The sequence below is a fragment of the Cladophialophora psammophila genome, assembly GCF_000585535.1.
Source record: "Cladophialophora psammophila CBS 110553 chromosome Unknown aczJe-supercont1.11, whole genome shotgun sequence".
Lineage (NCBI taxonomy): Eukaryota > Fungi > Ascomycota > Eurotiomycetes > Chaetothyriales > Herpotrichiellaceae > Cladophialophora > Cladophialophora psammophila.
This window is the reverse complement of record NW_006912932.1, coordinates 827,385-853,149: the sequence shown is the minus strand read 5'-3', so window position 1 is coordinate 853,149 and position 25,765 is coordinate 827,385. Positions and strand designations below refer to the sequence as shown.

General features: G+C 51.9%; 10 protein-coding genes across 10 annotated transcripts; 6 read left to right on the top strand and 4 right to left on the bottom strand.

Annotated features, from left to right (window-relative positions):
• Positions 1 to 315: 315 nt before the first annotated feature.
• A1O5_07526 (uncharacterized protein) lies at positions 316 to 2,412 on the top strand (the record flags this gene model as incomplete). Its single annotated transcript, XM_007748115.1, has 1 exon — positions 316 to 2,412. The coding sequence occupies one exon, from the start codon at positions 316 to 318 to the stop codon at positions 2,410 to 2,412; it is 2,097 nt and encodes a 698-aa protein (XP_007746305.1).
• Positions 2,413 to 2,624: 212 nt separating this feature from the next.
• Positions 2,625 to 3,059, bottom strand: A1O5_07525 (uncharacterized protein; the record flags this gene model as incomplete). Its single annotated transcript, XM_007748114.1, has 2 exons — positions 2,625 to 2,777; positions 2,853 to 3,059. The coding sequence occupies 2 exons, from the start codon at positions 3,057 to 3,059 to the stop codon at positions 2,625 to 2,627; spliced, it is 360 nt and encodes a 119-aa protein (XP_007746304.1).
• A 65-nt stretch (positions 3,060 to 3,124) lies between these two features.
• On the bottom strand, positions 3,125 to 4,246 carry A1O5_07524 (uncharacterized protein; the record flags this gene model as incomplete). The annotated part of the gene is made up of 3 exons (XM_007748113.1): positions 3,125 to 3,226; positions 3,337 to 3,703; positions 3,792 to 4,246. The coding sequence occupies 3 exons, from the start codon at positions 4,244 to 4,246 to the stop codon at positions 3,125 to 3,127; spliced, it is 924 nt and encodes a 307-aa protein (XP_007746303.1).
• Positions 4,247 to 5,132: 886 nt separating this feature from the next.
• On the top strand, positions 5,133 to 6,861 carry A1O5_07523 (uncharacterized protein; the record flags this gene model as incomplete). Its single annotated transcript, XM_007748112.1, has 5 exons — positions 5,133 to 5,192; positions 5,269 to 5,371; positions 5,456 to 5,844; positions 5,915 to 6,070; positions 6,133 to 6,861. 5 exons carry the CDS (start codon positions 5,133 to 5,135, stop codon positions 6,859 to 6,861), a joined length of 1,437 nt encoding a protein of 478 aa, XP_007746302.1.
• Positions 6,862 to 7,785: 924 nt separating this feature from the next.
• A1O5_07522 (uncharacterized protein) lies at positions 7,786 to 9,776 on the bottom strand (the record flags this gene model as incomplete). The annotated part of the gene is made up of 6 exons (XM_007748111.1): positions 7,786 to 7,966; positions 8,068 to 8,240; positions 8,298 to 8,516; positions 8,597 to 8,981; positions 9,036 to 9,307; positions 9,411 to 9,776. 6 exons carry the CDS (start codon positions 9,774 to 9,776, stop codon positions 7,786 to 7,788), a joined length of 1,596 nt encoding a protein of 531 aa, XP_007746301.1.
• Positions 9,777 to 11,023: 1,247 nt separating this feature from the next.
• On the bottom strand, positions 11,024 to 12,778 carry A1O5_07521 (uncharacterized protein; the record flags this gene model as incomplete). Its single annotated transcript, XM_007748110.1, has 4 exons — positions 11,024 to 11,711; positions 11,757 to 12,222; positions 12,276 to 12,608; positions 12,667 to 12,778. 4 exons carry the CDS (start codon positions 12,776 to 12,778, stop codon positions 11,024 to 11,026), a joined length of 1,599 nt encoding a protein of 532 aa, XP_007746300.1.
• An 888-nt stretch (positions 12,779 to 13,666) lies between these two features.
• On the top strand, positions 13,667 to 16,126 carry A1O5_07520 (uncharacterized protein; the record flags this gene model as incomplete). The annotated part of the gene is made up of 4 exons (XM_007748109.1): positions 13,667 to 14,504; positions 14,821 to 15,152; positions 15,214 to 15,329; positions 15,385 to 16,126. 4 exons carry the CDS (start codon positions 13,667 to 13,669, stop codon positions 16,124 to 16,126), a joined length of 2,028 nt encoding a protein of 675 aa, XP_007746299.1.
• Positions 16,127 to 16,913: 787 nt separating this feature from the next.
• Positions 16,914 to 18,868, top strand: A1O5_07519 (uncharacterized protein; the record flags this gene model as incomplete). The annotated part of the gene is made up of 5 exons (XM_007748108.1): positions 16,914 to 17,054; positions 17,105 to 17,236; positions 17,297 to 17,528; positions 17,586 to 18,087; positions 18,160 to 18,868. 5 exons carry the CDS (start codon positions 16,914 to 16,916, stop codon positions 18,866 to 18,868), a joined length of 1,716 nt encoding a protein of 571 aa, XP_007746298.1.
• Positions 18,869 to 19,718: 850 nt separating this feature from the next.
• On the top strand, positions 19,719 to 20,498 carry A1O5_07518 (uncharacterized protein; the record flags this gene model as incomplete). Its single annotated transcript, XM_007748107.1, has 2 exons — positions 19,719 to 19,761; positions 19,810 to 20,498. 2 exons carry the CDS (start codon positions 19,719 to 19,721, stop codon positions 20,496 to 20,498), a joined length of 732 nt encoding a protein of 243 aa, XP_007746297.1.
• A 3,937-nt stretch (positions 20,499 to 24,435) lies between these two features.
• On the top strand, positions 24,436 to 25,621 carry A1O5_07517 (uncharacterized protein; the record flags this gene model as incomplete). The annotated part of the gene is made up of 3 exons (XM_007748106.1): positions 24,436 to 25,014; positions 25,106 to 25,453; positions 25,547 to 25,621. 3 exons carry the CDS (start codon positions 24,436 to 24,438, stop codon positions 25,619 to 25,621), a joined length of 1,002 nt encoding a protein of 333 aa, XP_007746296.1.
• Between the last annotated feature and the right edge of the window lie 144 nt (positions 25,622 to 25,765).

The window sequence follows — 25,765 nt, the reverse complement described above, 5'->3', positions numbered from 1 at the left end:
AGCAGGATGGATAGATTGCAGGGTGTACCGTCCAATCGGCGCTGGCGGGAACCGATGATTTAGAGGTACTGCTTGTTTGTACATAGCCAGATGTGGATAGAAAAGAGAGAAGATGGATCTATGGTCCTTGGTACTCGGACACTGTCGAGGCTGTGTACTCTGTTGTACCACTTGATGCCATCTTGGCATCTGTGCCTTAGCTGCAGAGTAGTTTGTCAGGCTGCAACGAGTACAGCCTCGCCATGGAGCTGACGTCTTTTACACCACCACACGGGCAGCAGTGTTTGACGCTCATCTCTCTTCGAATTAGGCGCGATGAACAACGAGGGGCACGGCTTCTGGCGGCGTCGCCGCAGCCTTACAAAACTGCCTGATTCTATGGGAGGAAGTTACATCCCCACACCGGTTCCTCAGCAGCTGCCTAGGGAAAAGAAGGACGATTTCGCCTCGGTGGCAGGGAAAACTTACGAATACACGGCCCTTGAGCCCGACGAGATTCGACTCATGGTTCTGCATCGGGGCCCCACTGGCCCCTATTCCCACCGCGATCAAGAGCTTCAATGCTCCCTCGAAACGTTAGCCTTGAATAACGCCCAGGCAACAGGCTATGAAGCCCTGTCTTATGTCTGGTCGGCCGGGAATCTTTACGGATATACAGCTCAGCTTTACCCCGAGGAAGTAGGACGGCCCAACAGGCGGGCGCTGGCGCCTCACGAATGCCGAATCTGGTGCCAACATGACAAGGATGCTAAAAAGTCCGGGTTCCGTGCCGTGACGTCGAATCTCATCGAGGCGCTCTCGCGACTCCGAAATGCCTCCGAGGATCGTATCCTGTGGGTCGACGCAATATGCATTAATCAGGATAACGAGGACGCCGAGAAGGCCGCTCAAGTGCCCCTGATGGCGACGATATATTCTTGCGCGTCGCGGGTGTTGATTTGGCTTGGAGAGACGCTGTCACGACCGATTATGGACGTCTCGCTCAACAGACCTGATATCACTGACTCCGCGTTTGACTATATTACCTGGGTAAACGAACTAAAACCAGGGGAGAGGAATCTCAACTATTACTTGGATACCAAACCCAGTATCTTCTTCAGTCAAATTATGCCGAGCTGGGGAATGTTCCAGGAGTTTCTAGCACGTTGCGTCTGGTTCCAGCGGACGTGGACGTTCCAGGAAGCTGTGATGGCGGAGCAAGCAACAGTAATATGCGGCGGCCGTCAGGCGTGCTGGGATGCATTATATCAGGCTTGTTCTTTTCAGGCTCGAGGCATGGAGGAAAATAGTGGCTTAGTCCATCGCGGGAAAAATGTGGAGGCTATGAAGTTCGTCCTCGAGATACAATGCCTCCGCAAGCGTCGACCGTCATCCGTGAACACGGAGAAGGAATGTTTGACAGACGCTGACCCTTGGAGGCTTGATCGGCTATTGTGTACTACCCGATCCAAAGGTGTCACCTGTTTACATGACAAGGTCTACGCGGTTTTAAGCATGGCAAGCGGCCCCGACCTACCACTCCCAGACTACAATACTTCTCCTACAAAGGTTTATGGTGATGTGGCTCGATATCTTGCTCGGAACCTGGATGGGGGTTGGACTTCCGTGCTCAGCTACGTTGAGTTATCCCACCGATATATCGTGGAAGAACTGAGAGGATTGCCGAGCTGGGTCCCAGACTGGAGTTTTCCAACCGATGCTGCTTCAGTGTCATTGTATGCCAATTTCCGAGCCGCCGGGGTTTCAGTCAGCCAATGCTTCGTGCTGGAGAATAAAGATGGAAACCAGGACCGACCTTTATTGTCGATCCGTGGTGTCCGCTTATTCACCGTCGATAGAGTAGCAAAAGCTTCACACGAAGATGAGAACGAACCTATCGACATGCCATGGGCAATAATCGAGAACTACCCGCTGAAAGCAAATGAATCCTATCTAGAGGCGTACAGCAAGGTAGTCAGACCGGACACCGTGGACTTGGGAGACCCACAAGAAGACCTATTTTGGACCCAGCCACCGCCGTTCTGGGAAAATTTGGAAAAATGGACTGCTCGTCAGTCAGGGCGGGCTGGGTGTGGATATTTTTATAGTTGGGCGACGCTGTCTGGGCCGAGATTCTACAGTCACTTGCCGCAAATGGCCCCGAAAACATCCCTTCGTGCTGGTTTCACCCCTATCCACAACGGACGACGACTCTTTCTAGGATCTAGTGGCTGTCTCGGTTTGGCGCCTTTGGCCACAAGGAAAGGGGACCATGTCTGTCTACTCCTAGGTGGGGACGTATTGTATGTGATCCGACCGGCCCTAAACGGGCGTTTTACGTTCGTAGGCGAGTGTTTCGTCTACGGGTTGATGCATGGGGAAGCCATGGAATCTCTACCTGAAGATAGAGTCGAGGATTTTGTTCTCGAATAGATTCAGACAATAAGTGATTTTGCTTGTTACACAAGTTAATGTACTTTTTAGCGTGTAGTGTGTGGTACTTAGGGTATGCCCAACGTCAATATCACCTTCTTGCATAACGACTTCTTCGAGAAGATCCTCCCTCCCCGCCTCTCACCCATTTCTTTCAGGTTTCAGATTCAATCCCAACTACCCTGCTGCCCAAATAATCTAGCCAGTACATATTATGCGAAAAGGATGTCGCCCGTCTGTACATCCACGGCGGTGAATTTCACATCATCAGTCGGCTGCACCTGGCCCGCGTCGTTCAGCTGCCTCCGAGCAACCACCATTTGTGCATCAGACGGCATGTCGACAATCATCAAGTACAGCACGTCCTGGAATTTTTGCAGGCCGTCAGTGCGTGAGCGAATACGACATGGGAAGGGTGATGGGCGCTTAAGTCTACCTACCCGGACAATACGACGCTGCCATTGCCCCTTTTCGACCCAGTCTGACTGGTGTTGGATCTGCTGCAGCTGAAGGCTATGCAGATCCTGGCATTGCTTCAGGTACTCTTGCTGTTGCTCGGGTTGGAGGTTCATGGCTTGTAGTTGCTGTTGCATAGTTGCTATAAGGGCCGACTGTTGCTCTCGAATGGCTTGCTCCTGAGACGCCATGACGGCTTGCGTACGCTGCTTGACCTTCTCAGGATCATGGGTGAGACGTCCACCCGATACTAGACCTAAGAGCCACCGTTACTGGTGCTAGAATTCGGGTCCAGGTACTTATTCTTGAACCGGACCGGCTCGCGGCTCGAGAGGATGTCTCCATTGCTTTCTTTTGCCTATACAAATAATTTATATACTGACGTTAGCGTTGATACTCAAAAAAAGAAAAAAAAAAACAAAACACAAAAACGGTGGCCCCGAGCAGATCTAGGATCTGGTTGCTTACGTATCGCGCCTGGGCTCGTTTGTCAAAGTACCTATTCACCCGATCACCAAGTTTTTGCTTCGGCTCTCCCGGCGAACGACGCGTTTCTGTCGCAGAGGTCTCTGGATAGACCAGCCGGGCCGTGGTGGGGGGCAGACTGTCTTCCCCCTCCGCTGTAGCGGCAACTGGGTTTCGAAGGTTCTTCTTTGCTCGGGCAGTTAACGTCTGCCTGGACGTGAGCGACGAGGATGAGAGGGCGTTGGAAATGACATCGGCATCGCGTACACCTTTCGTCCCCATTGCGATTGGATTGTAGGACATGAGCAGGCAGAATAATCCCCGGGGACGGAAGAATTCATTGTTCATCCGGTCCAAGAATGAATTGGTCCTGCACACGTTACTCGGGTCAGACAGCAGAGAGCGTACGGCTTGTCTGAATAGAAATAGACAAGTAAAGGAGGAAAGTTAGAACTTACCTCCACTTGGCCTCGGCCTGCGCAATGGTACCCGCGACAAACTGGACGGTCAAAGAGACTCCCGCAGCAATGCCACTCGGAACAAACGAAGCTCCCACAGCGGCTAATTGAATCGCTGCAAGCCATGCGTTCTGTTGGATGGCCTTGTTCATGGCGCGGATGAATTCGAGGAAGGCATCTTGCTCGATACCATACTGTCCCAGCGCTGGTGCATACGCCTCGACGAAGCCACGTTGCTTGTTCCCGGGTCGCCGTTGAGGAATGACCACGGGACAAGGCAGCTTCGTCGCTGATGCTGGCGATTTCGAGGAGCGGGTGGTAGGGTGCTCATGAGCCTGGATGAAGGTGGTGACTAAAGATTCCACATCCTGCTCAGATACGGCCTCGTGCTTTGGCTCAGAATCGTTGGGTGACTCGTTTGATGGCGTATCGCCAAAGTCCATCAACTCATGCATGGGCGATTGATGTGCCTGAGTATAAAACTGCTTAGCAGACTAGCAGCATAAAGTAGTAGGAGTTCGAATCAAAGGATAAATGGGATTCGATAGCGCGGGAGAAGTTAGAATTATCACACATATAGATTTGAACGAGTCCAACTGGATGCACGTTATTCAAGGACTGCAGGATGCTCACCTTCTTAAAACACCAGCAGGGGAAGAGTTAGATAGCCCACTTCATCGGCAGCTATGACGCAATACTGTGCTTGTTGGGCACGGCGTACAAGTAAGAACTGGGGCCTAGTCCACGAAGGTGACTAGAAGGAATGGTTCATGTTGGTCGGGTGCAAGGATATCTCTTTCCTACAGGGACACGGGATGGGATCGGTCGTGATCGGTACGACACCGGGGACTCATAACGACGCATAAGTAGCCCAACCAAACCGGCGCAAGATCGACTATGCGCCTAGAACTATAGAAACTATCTGCAGAAAACCAGCTTTATGAGTGGGTGTGTCTTGAGCCTTTTGGACTATTGCCTTTTGCCGCGTATCCGATTTTTGGCGGTAGCATGCGTGGACCGGTGTGTCGATCTTCACGGTGCTATGAGAACAAGTGCAGTACGTGGCTAATAGACTATCATTTTGTTTCCTTTGACCACGTTGTGAGAACGGGGTCGCCTCTATCAGATTTCAGCCGCTGCACAGCTCACAAGGCTGTGGTCTGTACCCGTACAGCCTCGAGCTAGGCCGGATTGGGGAGCATTTCGCGCAGCCCAAAGCGGGGCCGATGTAGATCGCAGATTCAGCGAATATGTCCGTCCCAACCTCCCCCGCCCCTTTCTCCATGCCTCTAACGGACGCGCTTGAGACCGAGTATCCAACTCGACACATCCAACGTCAACATGGTCGGGGTTCCAGGACGGTCGAAAGCTTGTCGGACCTGCAGGATGCGCAAGAAGGGCGTGAGTACTCTGGCAGGCGGAATTCCGTCACCGTGCGACAAACTCTGGGCTGATATCTTGTACTGTTCGTTCACAGTGTGATCAACAGCAACCATCGTGTGGCCCGTGCAAACGCTCTAAGCTTGTGTGTGGAGGCTATCAGAGGGCCCGCGTTTTCGTCAACAGCAGACCAGAGCATGGTGATGCCAACACACGCAGCTTCACGCCGGAATCCTACGCAGCACTACAACCGAGCAAGCCTGAAATTGGGGGCTTCGTCCAAGATCAAGTAGCTTTGACGTCACCAACTGCCCTGTTGTTGCTAGAGCGATCTTTGGGACGCACCGCGTTGGAGATAAAGTACTTGGACTTTTACTGGACCACTCTCCTTCCTAATGGTCAGCCGTTTACGCCTCGAGCGGCACGATACTCGACTACCAGCTGGACTGGAGTCGTACAAGACCTGGGTCAACGACAAGGCCTCGTGCACCTGGCCTTGCTTACCAACGCCCTGGGCCTGCTCGGCCAGGTGAGCGGACAGCAGTCGACCATCATGCAAGGATGGCGCTTGTACGGCAGGTCCTTGCAAGCGCTAGCCAAGTCGATCCCTGCCAAAAGCCAAGAAGCAGGTGACGGTCTACTGGCGGCGTCGGGACTCTTGGCCGCGTACGAGGTGTGTCCAAACATCTGCTCTTGCTGGTATGAGCATGATCATCCAAAGTGACTAACCTATACGGTATCAGTTGATCCAGACGGGCGAGGGCCAACGCCTGTGGCTCCCTGGTCCTACCTGGCTTAGGCAAGCCTCTGGGGAGAGGGCCATCATCTTAACCAGACCCCCCGAAAGCTATGTGGAAGGAAACGCCCACCTTCTCTTCGTTGACAGTCGCCTCCATCTGGTAATGTGCCCCTGGTTTTGCATATCGTTATCACCTAAAAAGTGCTGACGCAGCAAACGAAGGTATATGCGGACATCCACCGTCGAAAGCGATCTATATTTAGTTCTCCACCATGGAAGTCAATTCCGTGGTCCCTGCATCCTAAGGGCCCCAGAGATAAATTGTTGGATATCTTGATCGAGGTTCCAGCTCTGCTGGAAGACCTTGAAGGCCTTCTTGGATGTCTGTCTGGCGAAGTGGAAACAAAAGCGCTCCTTCGCCAGCAGCTAGAAGAAAGATGTTGGCTCTATCATAGTCAGCTGCAGACATGGTCGGCCAATTCGGGCTCGTCCACAATTGCTTTTGTGGAGGACAAGATCTCCAACGGCCACCATGAGAGTTCGGAGCCTTCGTCTGAACACTTCGCAATGGCTCATCTGGGCATAATCTACTGGGCAACGTGCAATATCATACATGAGGTTCGGTGGTACGTTGCCGGAAATGGTCGTGCGGGTCTCCCAGCATGTATTGATCCCAGACTGTACTGCCGCAAGATTGTGATGCTGATGCCCTTCCTCCAAAGCCCTAGTGTGGGTGCGTTTTTCTTGAACATCGCCGGCTTCCCGGCCGCTGTGGCTGTGAGTTTCCTTGCCAGGCAAGATCCACTATGCGAGGTCTCTGAAGAGCGCAGATTGCTTCAGAAAGCCTTTCAAGGCAACCGTGGGACTCAACTGCGGAATTTTCTGAGAACCTGGCCGTGGCGGACTGATCGGGAGACAGAAATAGTCAGCTGCACAAGAAGAGACAAGTAGCACTCCCACCAGAGTCAACTTCGCACCGTATTGTAGTGTTGCCATTAGTACAGATACCAAGTTACGCATTCCACCATGTGTATCAACATTTGTCGAAAGTATACGAAAATTGATCACCTTAAGCTACTGGATGACTCTAAATGTAGAATTCAAGATTTCTCGGTGTTTTTTTGGTGGAGTTTTTAAAGCGGGTGTCCAACGGCCCCCTTCAATTCCAGGGATTGGGACGAAACAAAACGAGACAATTCAATTGCGTTGGCCCACGAGGGCCGTGGTAGAGCCCGTTAGACCTCGCATTGCGGCCGACAGAGAGTCGAAACATTCACCCAGCCTGCAGGAGCAGAGAAATGCAGAGTGAGCCCCGCCATCGCTCACAAAAAACTGCAATTGGCCATCCTCTCAATCATGTTCGAGGTGGGCATTTCGTCCAGACACAACGGCCAGAAGTTACAATGCTCAGGAGGAACGTTGGAGAGCATCCTGGAGAGCATCGGAGACGGTGACAAGCGTGCAGTTCGAGCGAGCCAAAACACTTAAGTATATTGCTCGAATCTATTATGGCCTTTTGCGGATTGGCAAATGTATCGTGAGGTTCCATCAATACATCACCGGCAAGGCTGTGTGTATGTCAACCAATGCTGGAAGTATATTCCTATCACCACATTGCAGTTTAATAGATCATGACGGTCATACTGGGGCCAACGGTAGGTGCTACGCCGAGGTATCAAGGAGAGTCAAAGACGGTTAGAAGGGCCGGAATACCTAGGATTCTTCAGGTTTGGTTCGACTTGCCAAGCAAGCGACGGGCGACGCATCTGTGTATTCTCAAAGATGTGGATTTTGCCGAGGTGCCGGAAGAATATCGTATCTGTAAGACCTGCCAGCATCGAAACAGCTTGTCGCTTCTCCGCCACACCAACAACCCTAGTGGGTGTAGACGAAGAACGGATTCTCTCTGTCCGTTTTATCGGCATACGCCAGTTGTTGGCGTAACGTCTCCTTCTCGTCCGCGGTCATGAGAGCAAGCTTCTCGCGATTCTTCTTGTTGAGCCGGTCATTTCGGAACCTAAGCGCCAGGCAGACCAGAACTTGGAACGACAAGGTGCTGGCATGGTTGTTAGCGTCGACGAGCTGCATCAGGAAGATAGAGTTTTTGCAAAAGTCCAGCCAACATTGCTAGTTCACGTGTTGAGAGAGACCACTTACGACATGATGGCCGCCTTGCCGCTGATATATCCAGGGGCCTCGGAAGCACGGAAAGATTCGGTGCCGGCGATGTTTCCAACACAGTACAAGACAAGTGTCAAGGCATTGACTGTGACTTTCTTCGTGTGGCCTCCTAAGTTCGACGCATTCCAAACTAAAAGCAGCATGAAAGCCTGACGTCGCAGTTAGCTAATATCGCCAAAATATGGCCAGAAAACAAAAAAGCTTACTGCTGTGAAGGAGTTGCACAGATAAAGTGCGAAGAGTAATGCTCCTTTGCTCTTCGGGACACCACCTGGGTCGAGACCGATCATCATGGCAAATGCCGCAATGGTTGGGAGAATACTGATAATCATGACGAGGCTTCGATCGTTCCAACGATCACTAAGGTACCCGGTCAGAATGGTCGAGACAGCTCCAACCACCCCGCCAGGAATGTTCAGTATCAGCTACTTTGTGGTCAGTGCAAATTCTTGTATCCGGTCACCTTCAGAGACCCTGTTAAACTCGACGGTCCAGGGGAACTCACCGCTTGTTGCGCGCTGTAGCCAAACGTTGTCAACAAGATGCTGGAAAAGTTCGGAATTGCCGTTGGAACACTCAGCATCAGAACACTGACAGCGACAAGCCAAACGCCGGGATCTTTGAAGACCAAACGTAACTGAGACGTCTTGATCTTAGCATTTTGCGTTCCCGACTGGTTGTCCTTGACTCGCAACAACGTCGCGACCTTCTCTGCATCAGAGAATCGCCTAGCTTTGACGGGAGAATCAGGCAAGTATAGGAAAACAAAGACACCAACTACAACCGTCACCAGACCAATTGTGAGAAGGAAGATTCGCCAACTTGCAAAGCTCTTGTTCTTCGAGTGGGACACGCCCCAGGACACTAGACCAGCAAAAATGGACGTCAAGCTGTTGTGACGCATCAGCCGAGTCGATAGATCAGCAGGGAAAGGCGATGCCTACCTGTTGCAAACGTAGACATAAGAGATCCTTCGTCCTTGCTCAGATTTCTTGTACCACATAGCAACCACAAGCACAAGAGTGGGTGTCACACATGATTCGAACACCCCCAGAAGTGCGCGGCAGATCATCAGGCCAGCATAGTTTTGGGAAGCTGCGTGGGCTGCCAGCACTGCACCCCAGAGTACAATATTGGCACCGAGGTATTTCCCAAGTCGTGAAACCCGTTGCGAGATATATTGAGTTGGAAATTCGGCGGTAAGGTAACCGATATACTATCACTGTCTCAGCATTACACAAGCATTGGGCAAGAACACTTCGCCGTAGCTGAGCATGGCACAAAAAAAAAGGTAACTCATGTCAATTGGTTCGACTTACGAAAATCATGGCAACATCAGAATACTGTTGGCCTTTCAGATGAGTGTCTTCCCGTAATCCCATCACCGCAGTATACCCGATGGTCGTCTTGTCCAGGAATTGAAGGAAGTAAGTGGCGATCATGCAAGGAAGAATGGCCCAGTCGATTTTTCGCAAAAGCTTCTTCCGCTTGTGTTCATCGGCCAGAATACTCAAAGCTTCCTGTGTGACGCCGTCGGCGTTCGGGTGGTCCCGGAGAAATTCGAAAGCCTCGTCAGCGTCCTTGGGATCGATGTTGAGGGTGGCCAAAGCATCTTCAAGATGGACAACCGTCTCTTGAATTTGTTTCTCCGTGTCGGTCGGAGTGCCGACGACTTCTGCAGCCATGCTGATCAAATTGACCGCTCAGGCCGAGCAGCAACAAGAATTCCTTTCCCTGGAGAGAGTAATGGGGGGGAAGCCAAGAGCAGGTACTCTATATGGCTGTCGTGGAAGGAAGGTAATCATATATCTGGTGGCAATGAGTTGATGAACGGCAGTTGAGTCTAACAACTGCCGTGATCGACAAGGCGGTATTCCACCGTGCCACATATACCAGCATGATTAGCGTCGTCCCAATATCCAAGGAGACGACGTTCAATTCGCGACGACCATGCCTGGTGAGACGAAGGTACTTGGCAAACCGTAATTGCGGGGATTTTGGGGTCAAGTCGTGGGGAATATGGACTTTTGGGGGTAGAAGGGGCTCAATAGCTGCCTCTACAGGAGATCAAACAGAGAAGAGTGGTGCTGGCATGCGAATTAGCCGTCTGAAGGATCGAGACAGCTTCGGATCGAGGCAAGCATGTTACCAATCGCAATATTGGTGTCTGCATCAACTCCGGCAACGGTTCCACTTGTTGGCAGCTCGACTGGGCCATCACAACCGGAAATGTTTATGCCGTTCTCTTTCTCGACAGGTACGCTTTGCGACCATTTCAAAGCTGTAGACCTTGTCTCCAAGACGCCGCACCCTTCAACGTGGCCTCTCGGCAGTTATCAAGGGCTCAAAATGGGGCTGCTGGGAACGATGAAAGAGATCGCAGACGGTGGGCAAGGTCGGATCATATGCCATAAACATAGGCGCTGCCTTAGCCTCCACTTACCGTGTCTTTCGGTCTTCAGGTCATTCATGTCAGGCGTAGATGCCACCAGGAGGGACACCTCTATCCTGTCTGCGAAGAATTTTGTGCAGTCTCTTTAGACAACCGCGAATACGAAGGAACAAGCTCAAGCAAGCTCCAAAAAAATGCCAAGAAGTGGGATTAAGAACTTGTGCTCTGTGGCGAACGCTTGACTCTATATGGCTGACTAAACTACTGTGGAGCTTGGTTCGAGGAACGGCAACTTCCCCGAGCCTCACTCCCCGCTCAGTTTGGTGTACGAGAGAAATTACCTAGGTGCTCTTGTCGGACCTAAAATTCTTGTCTTCGGGCTGACTAGGTTCTGGAAGCATCCGGGCGAGACCGTAAATGCTTTAACCAATCAAGATCTCCTCGTCAAGTTGGAATGTGAGAGTTATTACGCTGTCGTGAAATCTCCAACATGTCATGACCACCTCGTTATCTACTTCTATCAATACATGGTATATTTGTTCAAGTAAGATCGGCCAGACCATCTAGCTCAAAATGAAGTTGCAGCATAATCTTCTCATACCTGAAATCTTCAACCGCATTGTCACAAGTCTCAGGCAGCAGATACCCGAGCAGCAGTTGTGACAGTGCATCGACCGTGGAAATGTTCAAATGCTTGATCACATTCACCATCTCAACAATTGGCCAAGTTCTCGGATGGAGCTGAAGCTGCGGAGCCTCTTGCTGCGTCATGAGAACCTGCCAAACCTTTTCGAGAGACCCTTCTTTGTCGATACCATGATCGACAAGTCGTCTCTGGACTGCTATCAACTGGTCTTGGGGGTCGCAGACTTCTCGGTGAGCTGAATCCGGTCCTTCTAGAAAGACATCAAAGATGAAAAGGAGCGTTGATACCAATGAAGCCGACTTGCGAAGTCTGTTTATCGGCGTTGGCTGTTGATTGAGAGCATGCCGCATCGCATTCAGTCGACGCAACAATGTTTTCAAAGGTGAAAATGATGTTTCGTGGAGGATGTTGGCCTGAGAATGAGGTAATGACATGTGTCTTTGAATTTTTGAAAGCGTGTCAAACAGCCTGGCCGGGCGGTAGTAGACGTCAGTCCCTGTTTGCAAGGCTCCAGGACTGCTAACGGCGGGCACCATCATTCTAGTGTCGATAGGAGAATATCCTGGGAGTGTACATATACACCTGAGAAGTCAGCCTTGTTTCTCGAAAAGGCTGAAGTCGACTCACCAAGCCAGAAGCCACAGTGTCTCCGGTGAAAGATTGCGCAGCCCGCCACGGCAATTGATGGATCGCTGAAGCCCATTCAAATGCGTTTGGATATTATACGTTAGCGATTTCGGGAGTATCCTCCCTTCAGTTGAATCGCTTTCGGGTCCACTTCGAGTAGATCCTATCGATAATGTTACTTCGTATGCCCATAGGTTGAGCACTGCCAAGACGGTGTCGTCAGAAACACCACTGGGGCGTTGTAGGTGTTCTTTCAGCAAGCCGATGCCTTCAAGGATCAAGCTGAGCGTTTCCGAGCTTGGTGTTTGCTGTCCTGTTTCAATATCGCGGTGAAGACTGGAAATCGCAAGGAGTATTCGTGCCGACACTGAGCGGGTCATTATATGATTCACCATGACGGTCGCCGGCGAGGTAATGTTACTCGACTGCTCTGTCTCGTAGAGGCGACATATCACAGAACCGTGCACTGCCGACATCAGCCGTCTTTGATCGCGACCGACAGCCCAAGTTATGACTTACAGTAGTCAAGCAGCTCTTGCGTGTTGTAAGGAGGTTTCATTGGAATGTCTGGGAGGTCCGTGGGGTCTGAAAGAGAACACGGCGGACTGAAACATGGTGAGGAGTACGCCTCATCCATTGTGCTTCCAGCGGTCCATTGAGACTGTTGGGGGGATGAAGGTCTTGAACTGAAGTCGCTCGGAGAATCAGACGATCCTCCAACGTCCACCCCAGTGACATCTGTTCGAACTGGCACTTGTTCCATATCTTCTCGGCGTAGCCAGGGAAGGACACGACTTTGCAATCGTGTAGCCAATTGCTTTTGACGACGGATGGAATCGCGCTTGCGTAGAACTAGCCAGAGGGCGATATCTCAGCAAGGAGAATTCCGGCGTCGAGAGCAAATGCTTACATTCTTTCATGACATGCCGACTTTTGCCAGTGCCGCGCTGGCTGTCGCCGGAAATGAAAAGATATTTGGGAACATATTGGGTCGCGGGAGTTTGGGTGAGAACGACACTCATCTTTGGCCCGAGGCAAGTATCTTTTGCCTGGAAGGAAACAAGGGGGTTTTCAACAACGCAGGAGCTTGCTGTGGGCTCTGGAGGGAGCACAGGGCGCAGTTAGACCTACTTGTAATCATGAGCATGGCGCACGAGAAGAACGAAACGAGATCGTGTCTCCGAAGAGGTTCACAAATCTCGATGGCCCTATCCCCGTCATCATGCCGGACCCTGCTCATTCGTCCTTGTAGGGCGAGATGGGTTGCATGACCCGGAATTTCTCTGGGACCTGATGACTTTCCAAGACCCGGCTGGGCCAACACCTCAGTGTCCCCTGATGCATTGATTGGCCAGCAACCATTATCCCAAAAGAGCTCGGAGTCTGGACCAATCAGACAGTGCATCAACTGCCTACCCTTTCGGGCCTAGTGCAGAAACACGAGGCTAGGCCCTGCAACTGGCCTTGGTGCTTACCAATAGTGCGAGTAAGTGTGGGCCTGAGGGCACTTGTAACCAATCACCGTGAGGATTACGAAACGTACTAATGTCGGTTCAGGGCAACGGCAGTTTTGGGCAGTCACAATGAGAAACTCAAAGGGGGCACAGGGTGCAACAAGCCGGCCATGATTCGTTTTCCACCCAGTCGAGATTGGCACTCTTTGGTTGGTGATGGGCGCAGACCTGGTTCGGTTTAGCAGTGGCGAGCGGACCTCCCTCTTCAGCTTAACCATTGGAGTCGACGAGGGGTTTCCAAGACGAGCGGGCTCTCTGCTTCTCTGTCAAGTCTGTTCCAGAGTTGCAGACGTAGGCGAGGAATGGAACCCTCGCAGCGGAGTCTGTCTCTACCAACGTCAATGATTCATCTTTGCATTACCTCTTCAAGTTGCACCTGCGTTTACCTCTTTGAGGATGGATGAACGCAAAGCGCCAAGTCATGCTGCTCATGGCGCCCTACATAACCCTGGCAAAGGGGACAGGTCTTCCGACCGAGACAACGGGAGTGAGGGAGGCGAGTCGTCGAATAAGTATCGAAGAATCGATCAGGAGGGTGCCAGAACTTCGACGGCTTCCGAGCAAAGCAACCGTTTCTTGTTTGTCGACTCGTCCTCCACTGGGCAAAGACCGCGTTCTGACCAGCGAGCAATCAATGCACACATCCAGCAGACTGCGCACAGAAATCGAAAGCAAGCCGCACAAAGGCAGAGAACGACAGGGACCGCGAACATAGGACGATATCGACGTGAGCCGCAATTGCAGCCACGGCCTATCGAGCCCCAACCGACTACTCCCGTCACCCTTGGGCGACGCGGTCCTCTTCAACCACAGCCATTTACCAGTCGTGAAAGCTCTTTGACGCCACAATCACCACTCACACCGCGAGAAGAGACTGTTAGTCCCGAACCGCCAGCGCCTACCCGCTCGGAATCTCCTCCAGAATTCGACCGCGAGCAAGTAGACCGATTACGGCACTATAGCAGCGTTCGTGGAGCAGAAGTTCGCAATGCCATCACTACGCAGCAGCATGAACGAAAGGCATCAACTGAAGTCGCTCGACGGGCGAACTTGGAAGACGAAAACACCTCGGTGAGGTCCATGCTCACCCAGATTTTGCAACGGCTGGATGCTGGCCATGCGGGCCGCATGATTCAATCTTCTCCTAATTCATCACTGGACAACACGCTCCTTGACCCCTTTAACATCAGCTCTGTACATATTACCCCAAGCATGAATGCTGTTTTGCGTCATTGTAAGTTGTCTCATCTCTGGGTACCCCCCGTTTGCAAGCCTGTGTCTGGGCTAGCCTTCCGAGCTAGGCGCGCGGGTTGCTCAGAAAGCACGCTCTTCTCTGATATTTGTTGAAAGCTCCCCTCAAAATATTCCCGCAGCTAGTACCATGCTAGCTGTCCTTGTCGCAAAAGTGAGGAGGCTCTTATACAGCGTCTTTCCCCTTGAATCTGCAGCCTTGACGGCGTTAGAGTGTTTGAATATATTCTACCAGACAGCGCAGCCATAGCTCGCAAGATTGGCCGAAGTTGAGGCAGAAGCTGACTTTCTTCGAATAGTTTCCGATGTTATGATACCCACCGTGTTTCCTACTCGACACCAAGCCGAAATCCAGACTCGATGGACCTTTCAAAATGCAGCCCAGGATCCACTGGTCTTGTACTCGCTCCTAGCAGTTGCGTCAGCCGAGCGAAGTGCGCGTTTGGGAGAATTACGAAATGGTTCGATCGAGACGACATTCACCGAAGCGGACCTCGAAAACCGCACCGTCCCCGAATTTGTTTCATATAAGGTGAACGCCGTGAGGATTGCGAATGAGACGATGAAATCGATGGAAAAGGCCACCCAAGCTTCAACGATGTTTGCCATGATGTGTTTGCTTTCTATCGAGGTACGCGGAGCTTTTTTCCGAGGCGCCCTCAGCACTCCTGATACTAAAGAATCCGCGGCAGGTTATCACGGGAAATCAAAAGGAAATATTTGCGCATGTTTCGGGATTGCAGAAACTGATCGCCTGGCGCGGCGGGTATCATGGGATACCTCCTCATGCTACGGAACTCATCCTATCGTAAGACATTGGCCACTCCTCAAATGCGCAATAGCAGACCTAATCATGGAGACAGTACGTCTTATATGTGCGCCGCGCTGACACGATCTTTACCTGCGGCGCCTCCTACCTCTGCACTGCCTTCCCTACCTGCAAGTTTGGTCGAAGAAATCAGGCAAAACGTGAGTGAGGACGTGAAAAAAATGGGCAGGGGCATATTGACCGCGGACATTGATACCATACTGGACTGGAGAATATCACAAGCTTTTCGAGACATGAAGGACGTCGTTCAATACCGGGAATACTACCACGAAAAGCAGCTGCTCCCTGCGCCCGAGGAAAATGACTACATCAGCGCCAAAAGCTACCATTTCCGCTACGCAGCATTGTCCGCGCCGTTTGAGCCACGAGAGCCTGCCAGCGACAAAGAAGAGGCCTGTCGTCTCGCGTTGCTCATCTTCTGGTTCAGCAACTTTCAGATCTCTCGACCTGATTCAGCACTCAACCGGACATTGACCTCACAGTTGAAGTCCGCCTTGCAGGCTTCAGATTTAAAAGGTCTCTGGGGCCCCCATTATCAACTCCTGGCATGGGTTCTCCTGCTGGGTGCATATATCTCCGCAGGGCAGAGGGAGAGGCCGTGGTTCGTGCTGAATCTTGCGAGGGTGTCTAGAGTCCTCAGACTCCAAAACTGGGACGAGGTCCGCCAGTTGCTGTTGCAATTCTTCTATCTCGACCGGATCTACGCTGAGGGTATGCGACAGAGCTGGGAGGAAGCCTCACTGTTGGCGGAGACGATGGAGGCTGGGCTTGCATGATTCACGAATATACTGGACGAATCTTTCATCTTGTTACTGCTGGCATTCATCAAGCGACATTTGGTTCTTGAGCGTTCTTTGCATATGAGCGACGACTTGAGCGTTTTGGCCACTGCCTTTTCTGTGAGGAGCTTCGAGCCCATTACGACCCGAAATGTGTCGATTCTGAAAAGTATTTTGCAATTGAGATATTGTTCTCGTGCAAGTTCACCCAGGCTTCCTGACCCACTTTACCTATTTGCACTCGCTAAGTGAACAGCCTGCAAGGGGCGGAGTACTCCATCGACCCCCTCCTAAGAACCTCGCTGACCTTATCTACATCAACCTCTAGTTGCCGATGCCGGAAGGAAGAGTTGTGGTCTGACAAAAACTACAAATGACTACAAAGCCACACGCAGAGGCAGAGGGTGAGACTGACATTGTCAGACTGCGGCATTTTGATCGTGTACGAACCCCGTTTAGGCAGCTGTTGTCCAACCTTCACCTTCCATCTCGCAATTCCTCTCTCTCACCGCTGGGTACGCCGTTTGGGATTTTGCTTCGGACACATCGTGCAAGGCAAAGGCCCATTAACGCTTCGTTGCTTTGCCAAATCTCATTCTAACCGATTTCTCAGGCCGTCAACGTCCTGAGAAGCCACTCTTATCTCGATCTTGGTCATTGGAGAGGCGTCAAACTCCAGACGGCATAGATGGCGCTTTTTCGAGTGGGCGAGCAAAATGATTCATGCCTTGACGGCGGTGGCTTTGTCGTGGTCTCCAAACCCGCCGGGTCATCACAGAATGGAATGCCTGAGATATTCCGGCTGCCTCGCTGCAATGGCCTAGATCTGTTTGAGGTCTCAGTAGATGAGCTCCAACATCTCTACTCCACCGGGGCATTGGCCTCTGTTGACTACGTGAAATTCTGCTTAGACAGAGTTCAAAAAGTGAATGCTTCCCAGTGTCCTCCTTGAAATCTCTGGCTGACAGCACCAAGATTAACCCGTATCTCGAATGTGTTATCGAAACCAATCCCGACGCAGTCGATCATGCCCAGGCGTTGGATGAGGAACGGAAGCAAGGCAGCGTCAGAGGCCCATTACATGGTATCCCCGTGCTTGTTAAAGATGTAAGTTGACGCTGATGATCCCTTCGCTGTGAGGCTGACGAGCAATTTCTGCGGCAAAAGAATATGGCTACGGCAGATAAGATGCAAACGACAGCAGGCTCGTGGGCCTTGCTCGGCTGTATCGTCCCAAAAGACGCACACATCGTCCATCTTCTGCGCCGAGCGGGTGCGATCATCCTCGGCAAAACCAACCTTGATGAATGGGCAGGAATGAGAGGCAGCATCTACTCGATGGGTTACTCTGCCCGTGGTGGGCAATGTCGGAATCCGTACATGCTGACTCGCTCCCCGAGTAAGCATCTGCTCTTCGATTCTGGGTTGGTTCCGCCAGGATCACTAATTTCAATAGATGGCAGCAGCTCAGGCAGTGCCGTCAGCGTCTCGGCAAATATTGTCCCGCTCGCATTCGGCACAGAGACAGACTGCAGCGTGATCAGCCCCGGTATGGTCAGTGGTGTTGCCGCGATCAAGCCGACGGTCGGCCTCACTTCGCGTGGAGGAGTCATTCCCATCTCAGAGACACAGGATTCCGTCGGCCATTATGGGAGATGCGTTGCAGACGTTGCCCGTGCATTGGACATCATCGCGGGTCCCGACCCTGACGACAAGTTCAGTACTCAGCCTGGAAGACGTCAGCCAAACAGTTACTATGATTGCCTTGTTGACAGGCACGCGCTCAAGGGTGCAAAGTTTGGTCTGCCAAGCAAATGCTTCTGGGATGCTGCTCCATATCCTCAGCGACTTGTTGCAGAGAAAGTCTTGGATCTTATAAAGCAAGCAGGTGCCGAAATCATACCGGTTGATATGCCGTGCGCCGAAGAGAGATTAGGCAGGCACGGGATCTGGGACTGGTAAGTTGCAGTATTATCGTGATTCCCTCGACAATTTGAGTCTTTTTAGAGATATCCTGACTTGCTCATTAGGGAACGCTACGGCGAATCCAACCCTAAAATCTCCGAAATCACGGTCAGCAAAGTTCAGACATATTACCTCATGAACCAATACCTGAGCAAACTGAAAAACACACCCATTAAGACCCTGGAGGATATCGTGCGCTTCAACGACGAAAACCGCGGCACCGAAGGCGGTCAGGAAGCCGATTTACCCGCGTTTCCTGATGGCCAGCGGCTTTTCCGCAAGTGTGTCGAGACCAAGGGCATCAAGGATAAGACGTATTACGCCGCGTTGAAGCATATTCGATCTCAATGCCGCGAAAATGGGATTGATGCTGCGTTGAAATGTCCTTCGAGCAGCCGGCGTCCGCAATCTCCCGATCATGAAGAAGAACTTCTCGACGCTCTCCTCTTCTGCGACGTGAAAGCGGGAGGCATCCAGATTGCCGCTCAAGCAGGCTATCCTGTGATGACGATTCCTATCGGCCTTGATCCGGACGGCATGCCCGTGCCGTTGACACTGCAGCACACTGCTTGGCAGGAAGACAAGCTGATCAAGTGGGCGAGTGCCATTGAGGATCTCCTGAGCCACTATGATGAAGAGCATTCTATACCGCCAAGCGATAGATGGCGTATGCTGGGACGCGTCCCGCCAACTTTCATGGACCATTTGCGCAAGAACATTCCCACTGATATGGATTATCACTGGCCGGGCCGCCATCGAGCTCATGCTGTTTAGAGAGCCCTTCGATCCTCTCTGTCGCCTACCGGTGCCATGGGCCAAGGATGGCCGCACGTCAGCCTCATACGTGGTGGTCTCCCACCCAATCAGGCATGATTCTCGCGAGATTGGCCAAACAGCACAAACATGCAAATGGCCAGCCGTCCCCACTGGTTGAACTCCCTCACCCCTCTGTATATGCCTTTACGGCTGCTGTCGACGCGCTAGTAGCTTCTGTTAGTCCCGCCAAGCCATAAGATACGCAATCTTCGCACTTGGCTCGAAGCTCTCCTCCGGACACAAGAGCGAAATTCCCACTCCAAACGCCCTGTGGGATTTAGGACTTACGAACTGGTCTTTGTGAGGGGCCTTATATGCGGCTCGGCGGTCGGTGAAATACGCAAGCATATATGCATCAGTGACATTCTAGTTTGATTTGATTCGTTGAACACACTATTAAGGGATCAGCGTTGAATATCCAGGGGGCTGGGCACGAGAGCAAGACCCGCAGTCTTCGAGAGTCGAGCCTCTATTGTGAAGCGGGCCGAGAAGTTCTCATACCCACTGAATATACGTCATCAGGGGCTTGGTAGGCCGACCTGCATTAGTTCAAGATATTCAGCCTTGCCCAAAGATCAGCATTGGTCACGACGCAGTGTTTCACACCGCAATAGGAAGGTACCTAGGTACTTGTAAGGCACACTCCGTACGAGGTACTGGGTACAGCATACCTGTGACAAGAATCATACCCATCGCTAGCAATGTCCCCGTTAATAACAATTATATATTAAGATGGAATGTGCCGCGTAGCAGAGGATTTTGTTTATCAGTAGTTCTAGTATCAAGGGAGAAAATACGCCCTACCAGGATGTCCGCCCGAATTTGCATGTGTCTCGCATTGACCATCTTTGGTACGACCTCGCAGCGCCCATTCTTTGCGTCATGGCTAACCTCAATAGCAACTATTATCTGTGCTCGAGATGCTGACGGCGACGACGGGGACCGTGCCGAGAGCGGCAGCGACGGGGGAGATGGCGGCTCAGACAGCCATCCAGCCTATTATCACAAGATCGTAATCGCCCACGCCGTCCTCGCAAGTGTATCATGGGTCATATTCTTCCCCCTCGGAGCCGTACTCATGCGCCTTCTGGCCGGGCAGAAAACCACGCGGATCCACGCGGCCATCCAGGTATTCGCAACCACCATATATACTGCTTCCGTCGGTATGGGCATCTGGATGGCACAGATCACAGAGGACCTGGACTCGTATCATGCAATCATCGGCCTGGTCATCTTCGCCGTGATCTGGCTTCAGATTGTTGCAGCCCTGGTGCACCACTTGGCCCTCTTTCCAAAGTACAGGCGCCGAACGACACTGGCCGTCGTCCACATATGGCTGGGCCGAATCCTGATTACGCTGGGGATGATCAATGGGGGGCTGGGTCTGAAACTCTCCGAGGATGCCGAACGAGGAGAGTATATTGCATACGGTGTCGTCAGTGGCGTGGTTTGGCTGCTATATGTTTTGTTGATCACATATTATGAGATTAGAGCACCTAGGAAGAGTCTTGAGGAGCGCGGAAAGTCAAGAGAGAAGAGGGTGTTGGAACACAATTCCGAGAACAGCTCTAGGAACCGATCTTTGTAGGAAGTCTCGAGAAATCGGTTGATAGGAGTCACTATGCAGAGTATCACGGAGGACTGGGAGGTAGCAGAGCGCCGGCCTGATGTTGAGACCTTGTGGTTGAGATCATGCACGAGAAACGAGCAAAAAATGATAGTTCAGTTGTCGTGGCTGTCCACCAAATAGAATATTAAACTTACAACGGAACAACATTTATCCGTTGGCGCTCCAGCGTCTTGGCATCCCCATGTTGACTACCGAGCACTTCACAGCCTCATCTCTTTGCAGGGGGGGGGGAGGCTGAATCTGATGGTCTTGATGTTGGCTTATCAAGGAAATAATTATCCTCTGTGCCATGGACCACCCCGCTGTGCAAAGTACTATGAGACCTTTTGAAGAAGCGCAACACAAGTTCCGCTCAAGCTTGTCCGCACAGGAAAAGCTGCTGTTTGCCCACAGCTCAACGGCCCAAGATGTGCTTTTAGCGGTCCAGTCTTTGAAAGACCAATGTCGAAAACACAGTCAAACACTGAAGCTCGTACAAAAGATCGATCCCTCCATTCGAAACATTGAGCAGGACGGCAAGGCATTGAGTCAGTTTGCAAATGCAAAGCCAGAGATCTCGAGCCTTGTTTGGGCCTCCGCCTGTATCCACACTTAACCAGGCTTAAATAAAGCCTCGTAGAGGGTTATGACGCTCACCTTCGGTTTTGCTTGACTGTCGTGAAATTTCTCGAAGGAGGCTCACCTAGGAAGAGTCAATGTTCGTCACCAAAGTGGCTCAATCCGACGACTCAGATCAATCTAACAATCAGTAGCAGGGACCAAAAGTGTCACCCTGAAACTCATGACAAAGGCACCTTTCAAGCCTGTCAAACAAGGCTTCGAAAGAGTCACCAGCCATCCTGAGCTGCTAACCGACAGGATCGAAACAGATGCTAATACCGCCGAGAAAGCAGCAGCAGCTGACCATGGAGAGATGATCAATGAACATATAGAATGTACGCCCTTTGCTTTGAAGGGGGGAAGATTAAGTGGAATCTCCCTAACATTTGGCAATCACTCAGTACCAGGACGTGCTCAAATCGCTCGTTCCTGTTGACACGGCGGCAGCTTTGCTAGGTCTCAGGGGTTCAGCTACGCGGCACAGGGCAGTGGCTGATCAAAGATCCGGTCTTCACCAAGCGGTCCACAGAACCACCGTTGATTCTCTGGTGCCATGCAAAGCGTGAGTAGTGTATCTGAGCCTTCCTGTTCTTAGGATACACTTAATACCAATAGCTCTGTGAAGGAAATTCCTCACGTCTGAACGGATCTGCGAAACTGTTGTGGACAACTTCTACATGGGCCACGACACTACTCAACTCGACATGTTCAGAGCCTGCTCGTCATACCTGAGTTTTCCAGCGGGCAGTGTTTTACAGAAAAGCAGCTGCACCGAAGGACTCAAAATATTGTGTTGTTTCACTGTGCTTTCTGTAACTGGATGAAGCACTACCACCAACTTAATATTGGCATTGGGCAAGAATGAGACTACAAGGCTGCATCATTCCTATGTCGCGACGACTCGAATGGTAATCTTCTGGCATGGGGCAAAGATGGTGCTATGCAGTTTGCGATCCTTTTTGTGCTCATGATTCATCTCGCGCCCGCGCGGAGCTTGATCCGAATATTGTGCCAGAAACCCCGTCACCTACGCGGGCGAATGTTTCAACTGGCATTTTACGGAACTTCTAGTGCGTAAAGGTTTACGATGTCAATCACTGGGAAGATGAGGACATACCTCCTATCTTAGTTTCACAAGCAGAAACAAGTCAACTGGAACTATATCAGGAAGCTTCTTGGCCTTGGTGCCAACCTGCATGCAGAATCGTGGCAGGGCAATCTCGCGTTCGGAATCGTCTTGAATGGTACACCCCGACAACTGGAAGGTGTCGAAAGAGTTACCGTTTTGTGCAGGAAATTTTGAGCAAAGAAAAGAAGGTCACCGGTACCCGACAATACTTCAGGTCCTTGCGACGCATCCATCTGATGCAGCTAAATGCCTTGGCTAATGTGCTAGACCGCGGCGTGGATGTCAATGAAAAGGACATCTGGGCAGTGGATGGTTGCAACAAACGAGACGCCATGGAGTCACTCGGCCCACCATTACAACAGTCATGGTTCTACGGACTCACGAGATGCGTAAGTCCACTATTGGATAGGGGAGCAGATATCAATTACGCAAGCTGCGAGTTCGGAATTCCATTACAAGCAGCAGCCAGGTCAGACCACTACGCTCTGGTGCAGATGTTACTCAATCGACAGGCTGACGTAAACAAAGCAGGAGGTACTTTGGGGACCCCTTTGCAGGCTGCGGCTGCGGCGTGGGTAGATGATGAAGACCTTGCCCTCTGCTTCTCAACAACGGCGCCAACATCAACAGCACTGACGGATACTTTGGCAGTCCTCTACAGCCGCTGTAGCAAAGCAGCAGTTTAGCGTTGTAGACCCGTTGCCAGATAGTTGCGCAGATCCTAGATCAGCCACTCAACTGCAGCTCTAGAGGACTCACACCAACCTCTGATAGCTTCTAATGCTAGAATTGCCTCTCTATGACGAGACAGCGATTTTTTTTAATGCCCCTCACATGGGCGATATTCCACAAAGAGAAAGCCGTCGTGCAAACACTGCTTGTAAAAGGAGCAGAGGTCAAGTTTCCGCCTGGAACATGTCCAATATTAAGCTACGGACATTTCCGCAAGAGAATGTTTCACCATGTCTGGCAATCAAGACTGGTAACGAAGAGACTATCGAAATGATTCGTCAGAACTCGACAGACACTTGGATTAGCACTGGCCGCCCTCTACTAAGCTGCGTCGCATACAGTAACGGAAAGATCTCGCACGAGTTGTGTCAGCGAACGACTTTTCCTTCGAAGTGTTGTACAGATGCAACAATGACCAGATTGAATCAGGGAAGAGAAGAGGAGAGACTCGTAGGGCACCCTGAAGGCTTACAAGATTTTCCAGGCTGCGACCGGCTTTGAGACTCTGCAATCGGAAACAATCAGAGCATCTTCTGTCGCAAGACTGCAGAGGGAGCGGCAAAGAGGGAATCGTCTGGACAGGCAGCTGCGAGGAGTCGAGGACAGCGGTATCTCGGTCTATAACTGTTCAACTTGGTAGCGAGATCGCCAACAGATTCAAGAGCAATGTTTCCAGCATTACCTCAACAGTTCGCATACGCATTCACCCAAGTACAAGACTGGTCGTGCACGGCCCCGAATCCAACCTTCCAAGCTCTTGTCCGCCGCGGCCCTCACCTCCCATGCGTCCACATGGCCTCAGTATATGATTCCATGGCTTCGATTTGAATTGAAAGCGCCTTCCGCCACGCTCGGAGCATTCCACGCGAATGGTCTTGGTTTCTCGATGCCCGGGCCTGGACATCAAGCCGGGCCCGTGTCGTGTTGGATCGGGGTCGGACAGACATCTACCCGACCGGAGCCCTCACTTCTGACAGGATCGTCTGTTCGATACTTCTTTGATATCACACCGGTTGACAATAAGCGCAAACAAATCCAACATCGGCCCTTGCAACTACAGCTACACTCGATATTGGTTGGGACAGTTCAGCCGGGCACGTTCGTCTAAGACTTTCCTATGGCTATTGTCATAGCTCATGCACCCGTCCGATTCCATTGCCGTCGAATACCTGCTACGCAGTTGAGACGCAAGATGAAGGCGTCTGGTCTGTAAGAGGAATGACGAGTCCGACCGAGTATGGACGGCACTACAAGGTATTCGTCCGTCTGCGACCGGCGGTCGAATCAATTTACTACAACGAGCATTGGACAACGGGCAGCCAGGCTGTCAGGAGTATAAAATATGAAAGACGCAAACATGGATGGTCTTAGAAAACAGCCATATAATCTCGACAGCAAAAGCCTTCTTGTTAACTTCAACCCCTTGAACACATCATGTCCAAACTCATCGTCGTGGTTGGCGCCACGGGCACACAAGGCGGGTCAGTCGTCGACACATTCCTCGCCGAGCCACGCTGGAAAGTCCGGGCCCTCACACGCAACGCAAACAGCGCCTCTGCGGAGAAACTCAGAGCCAAGGGCGTGCACGAGGTAGTGACGGCGTCGCTAGACGACATCTCCTCCCTCGTCCGGGCATTCAAGGGCGCGCACGCCATCTTCTCGGTGACAGATTTCTGGGGCCCGTATTACGACCCTGCGACGACGCCAAAGGCAACCGCCGCCGGCCAGCCAAAGAATGTATGGGCGGGCCAGAACGAGGAGCGGCAGGGCAAGAACGTCTTCGACGCGGCTGCGCAGACGGAAGGCCTTGAACGCTTGATATTCTCCGGCCTGTCCAACGCCACAAAGTGGTCGGGCGGAAAATATACCCACGTGTACCACTTTGACAGCAAGGCCCGCGCAGCCGAATACGGACAGGCCACGTACCCCGACCTGTGGAAGAAGACGAACATCATCCAAGTCGGCTTCTACCTGTCCAACATCCTCACGTTTCCGTTCATGCGGCCGCAAAAGGTAAGCGTTGCTCCCCCTCGGCACCCTTCCTTTGATCTGTTCGCATACAGACAAACATAACTCTGACGAAACACACAATCTCGCAATACAGGGCGCCGACGGGGTGTACAACTTCTCATTCAGCGGGGCGACGGACACCAAGTTGCCACTGACCGCGGCGGAAGAAGACACAGGCGCATTCACGCGCGCCCTCGTCGTCTCGCCCTCGGCGGGCAAAAACCTCATCGCATACCGCGCGTGGATGCCGATGGACGAGTTTGTCGCCATCGTCTCCCAAACGCTGGGCGTCAAGGCGGGAATCAAGGCCATGTCACCCGGTGGTGGCGCGTGGGGTGACATCCCCGAAGACCTGCGCGAAGAGTTGACGGACAACGCCAGCTATTTCGCAGACTTTGGATACGAAGGCCGCGACGACCCGTCGCCAGTGCATCCCAAGGATGTAAGTAAGCCCCTACAGAAGAAGTGCTCCCGAATACCATCCCCCCGCCGCCTTAAATTGATCCAAAGGCGTGCTGACCTGTTGTGATGACAGCTTGACGTTCAGGTGAGGCTGCCTTCTGTGGAGGAATGGATCAAGAAGCAGGATTGGAGCGCCATCTTCAATTGAAAACTGTGGGTTGTGGCCGACGTCTCCAATGTTGTGTTGTTGGGCAGATTAGATGCTCAGCTTGTTTTCTCTGTTACGCTCCGAGAGAGCTGCCGACGAGCTTTGGAGAGACGAGGTGTTGGCAGAGATAGTAGCGGAAGATCA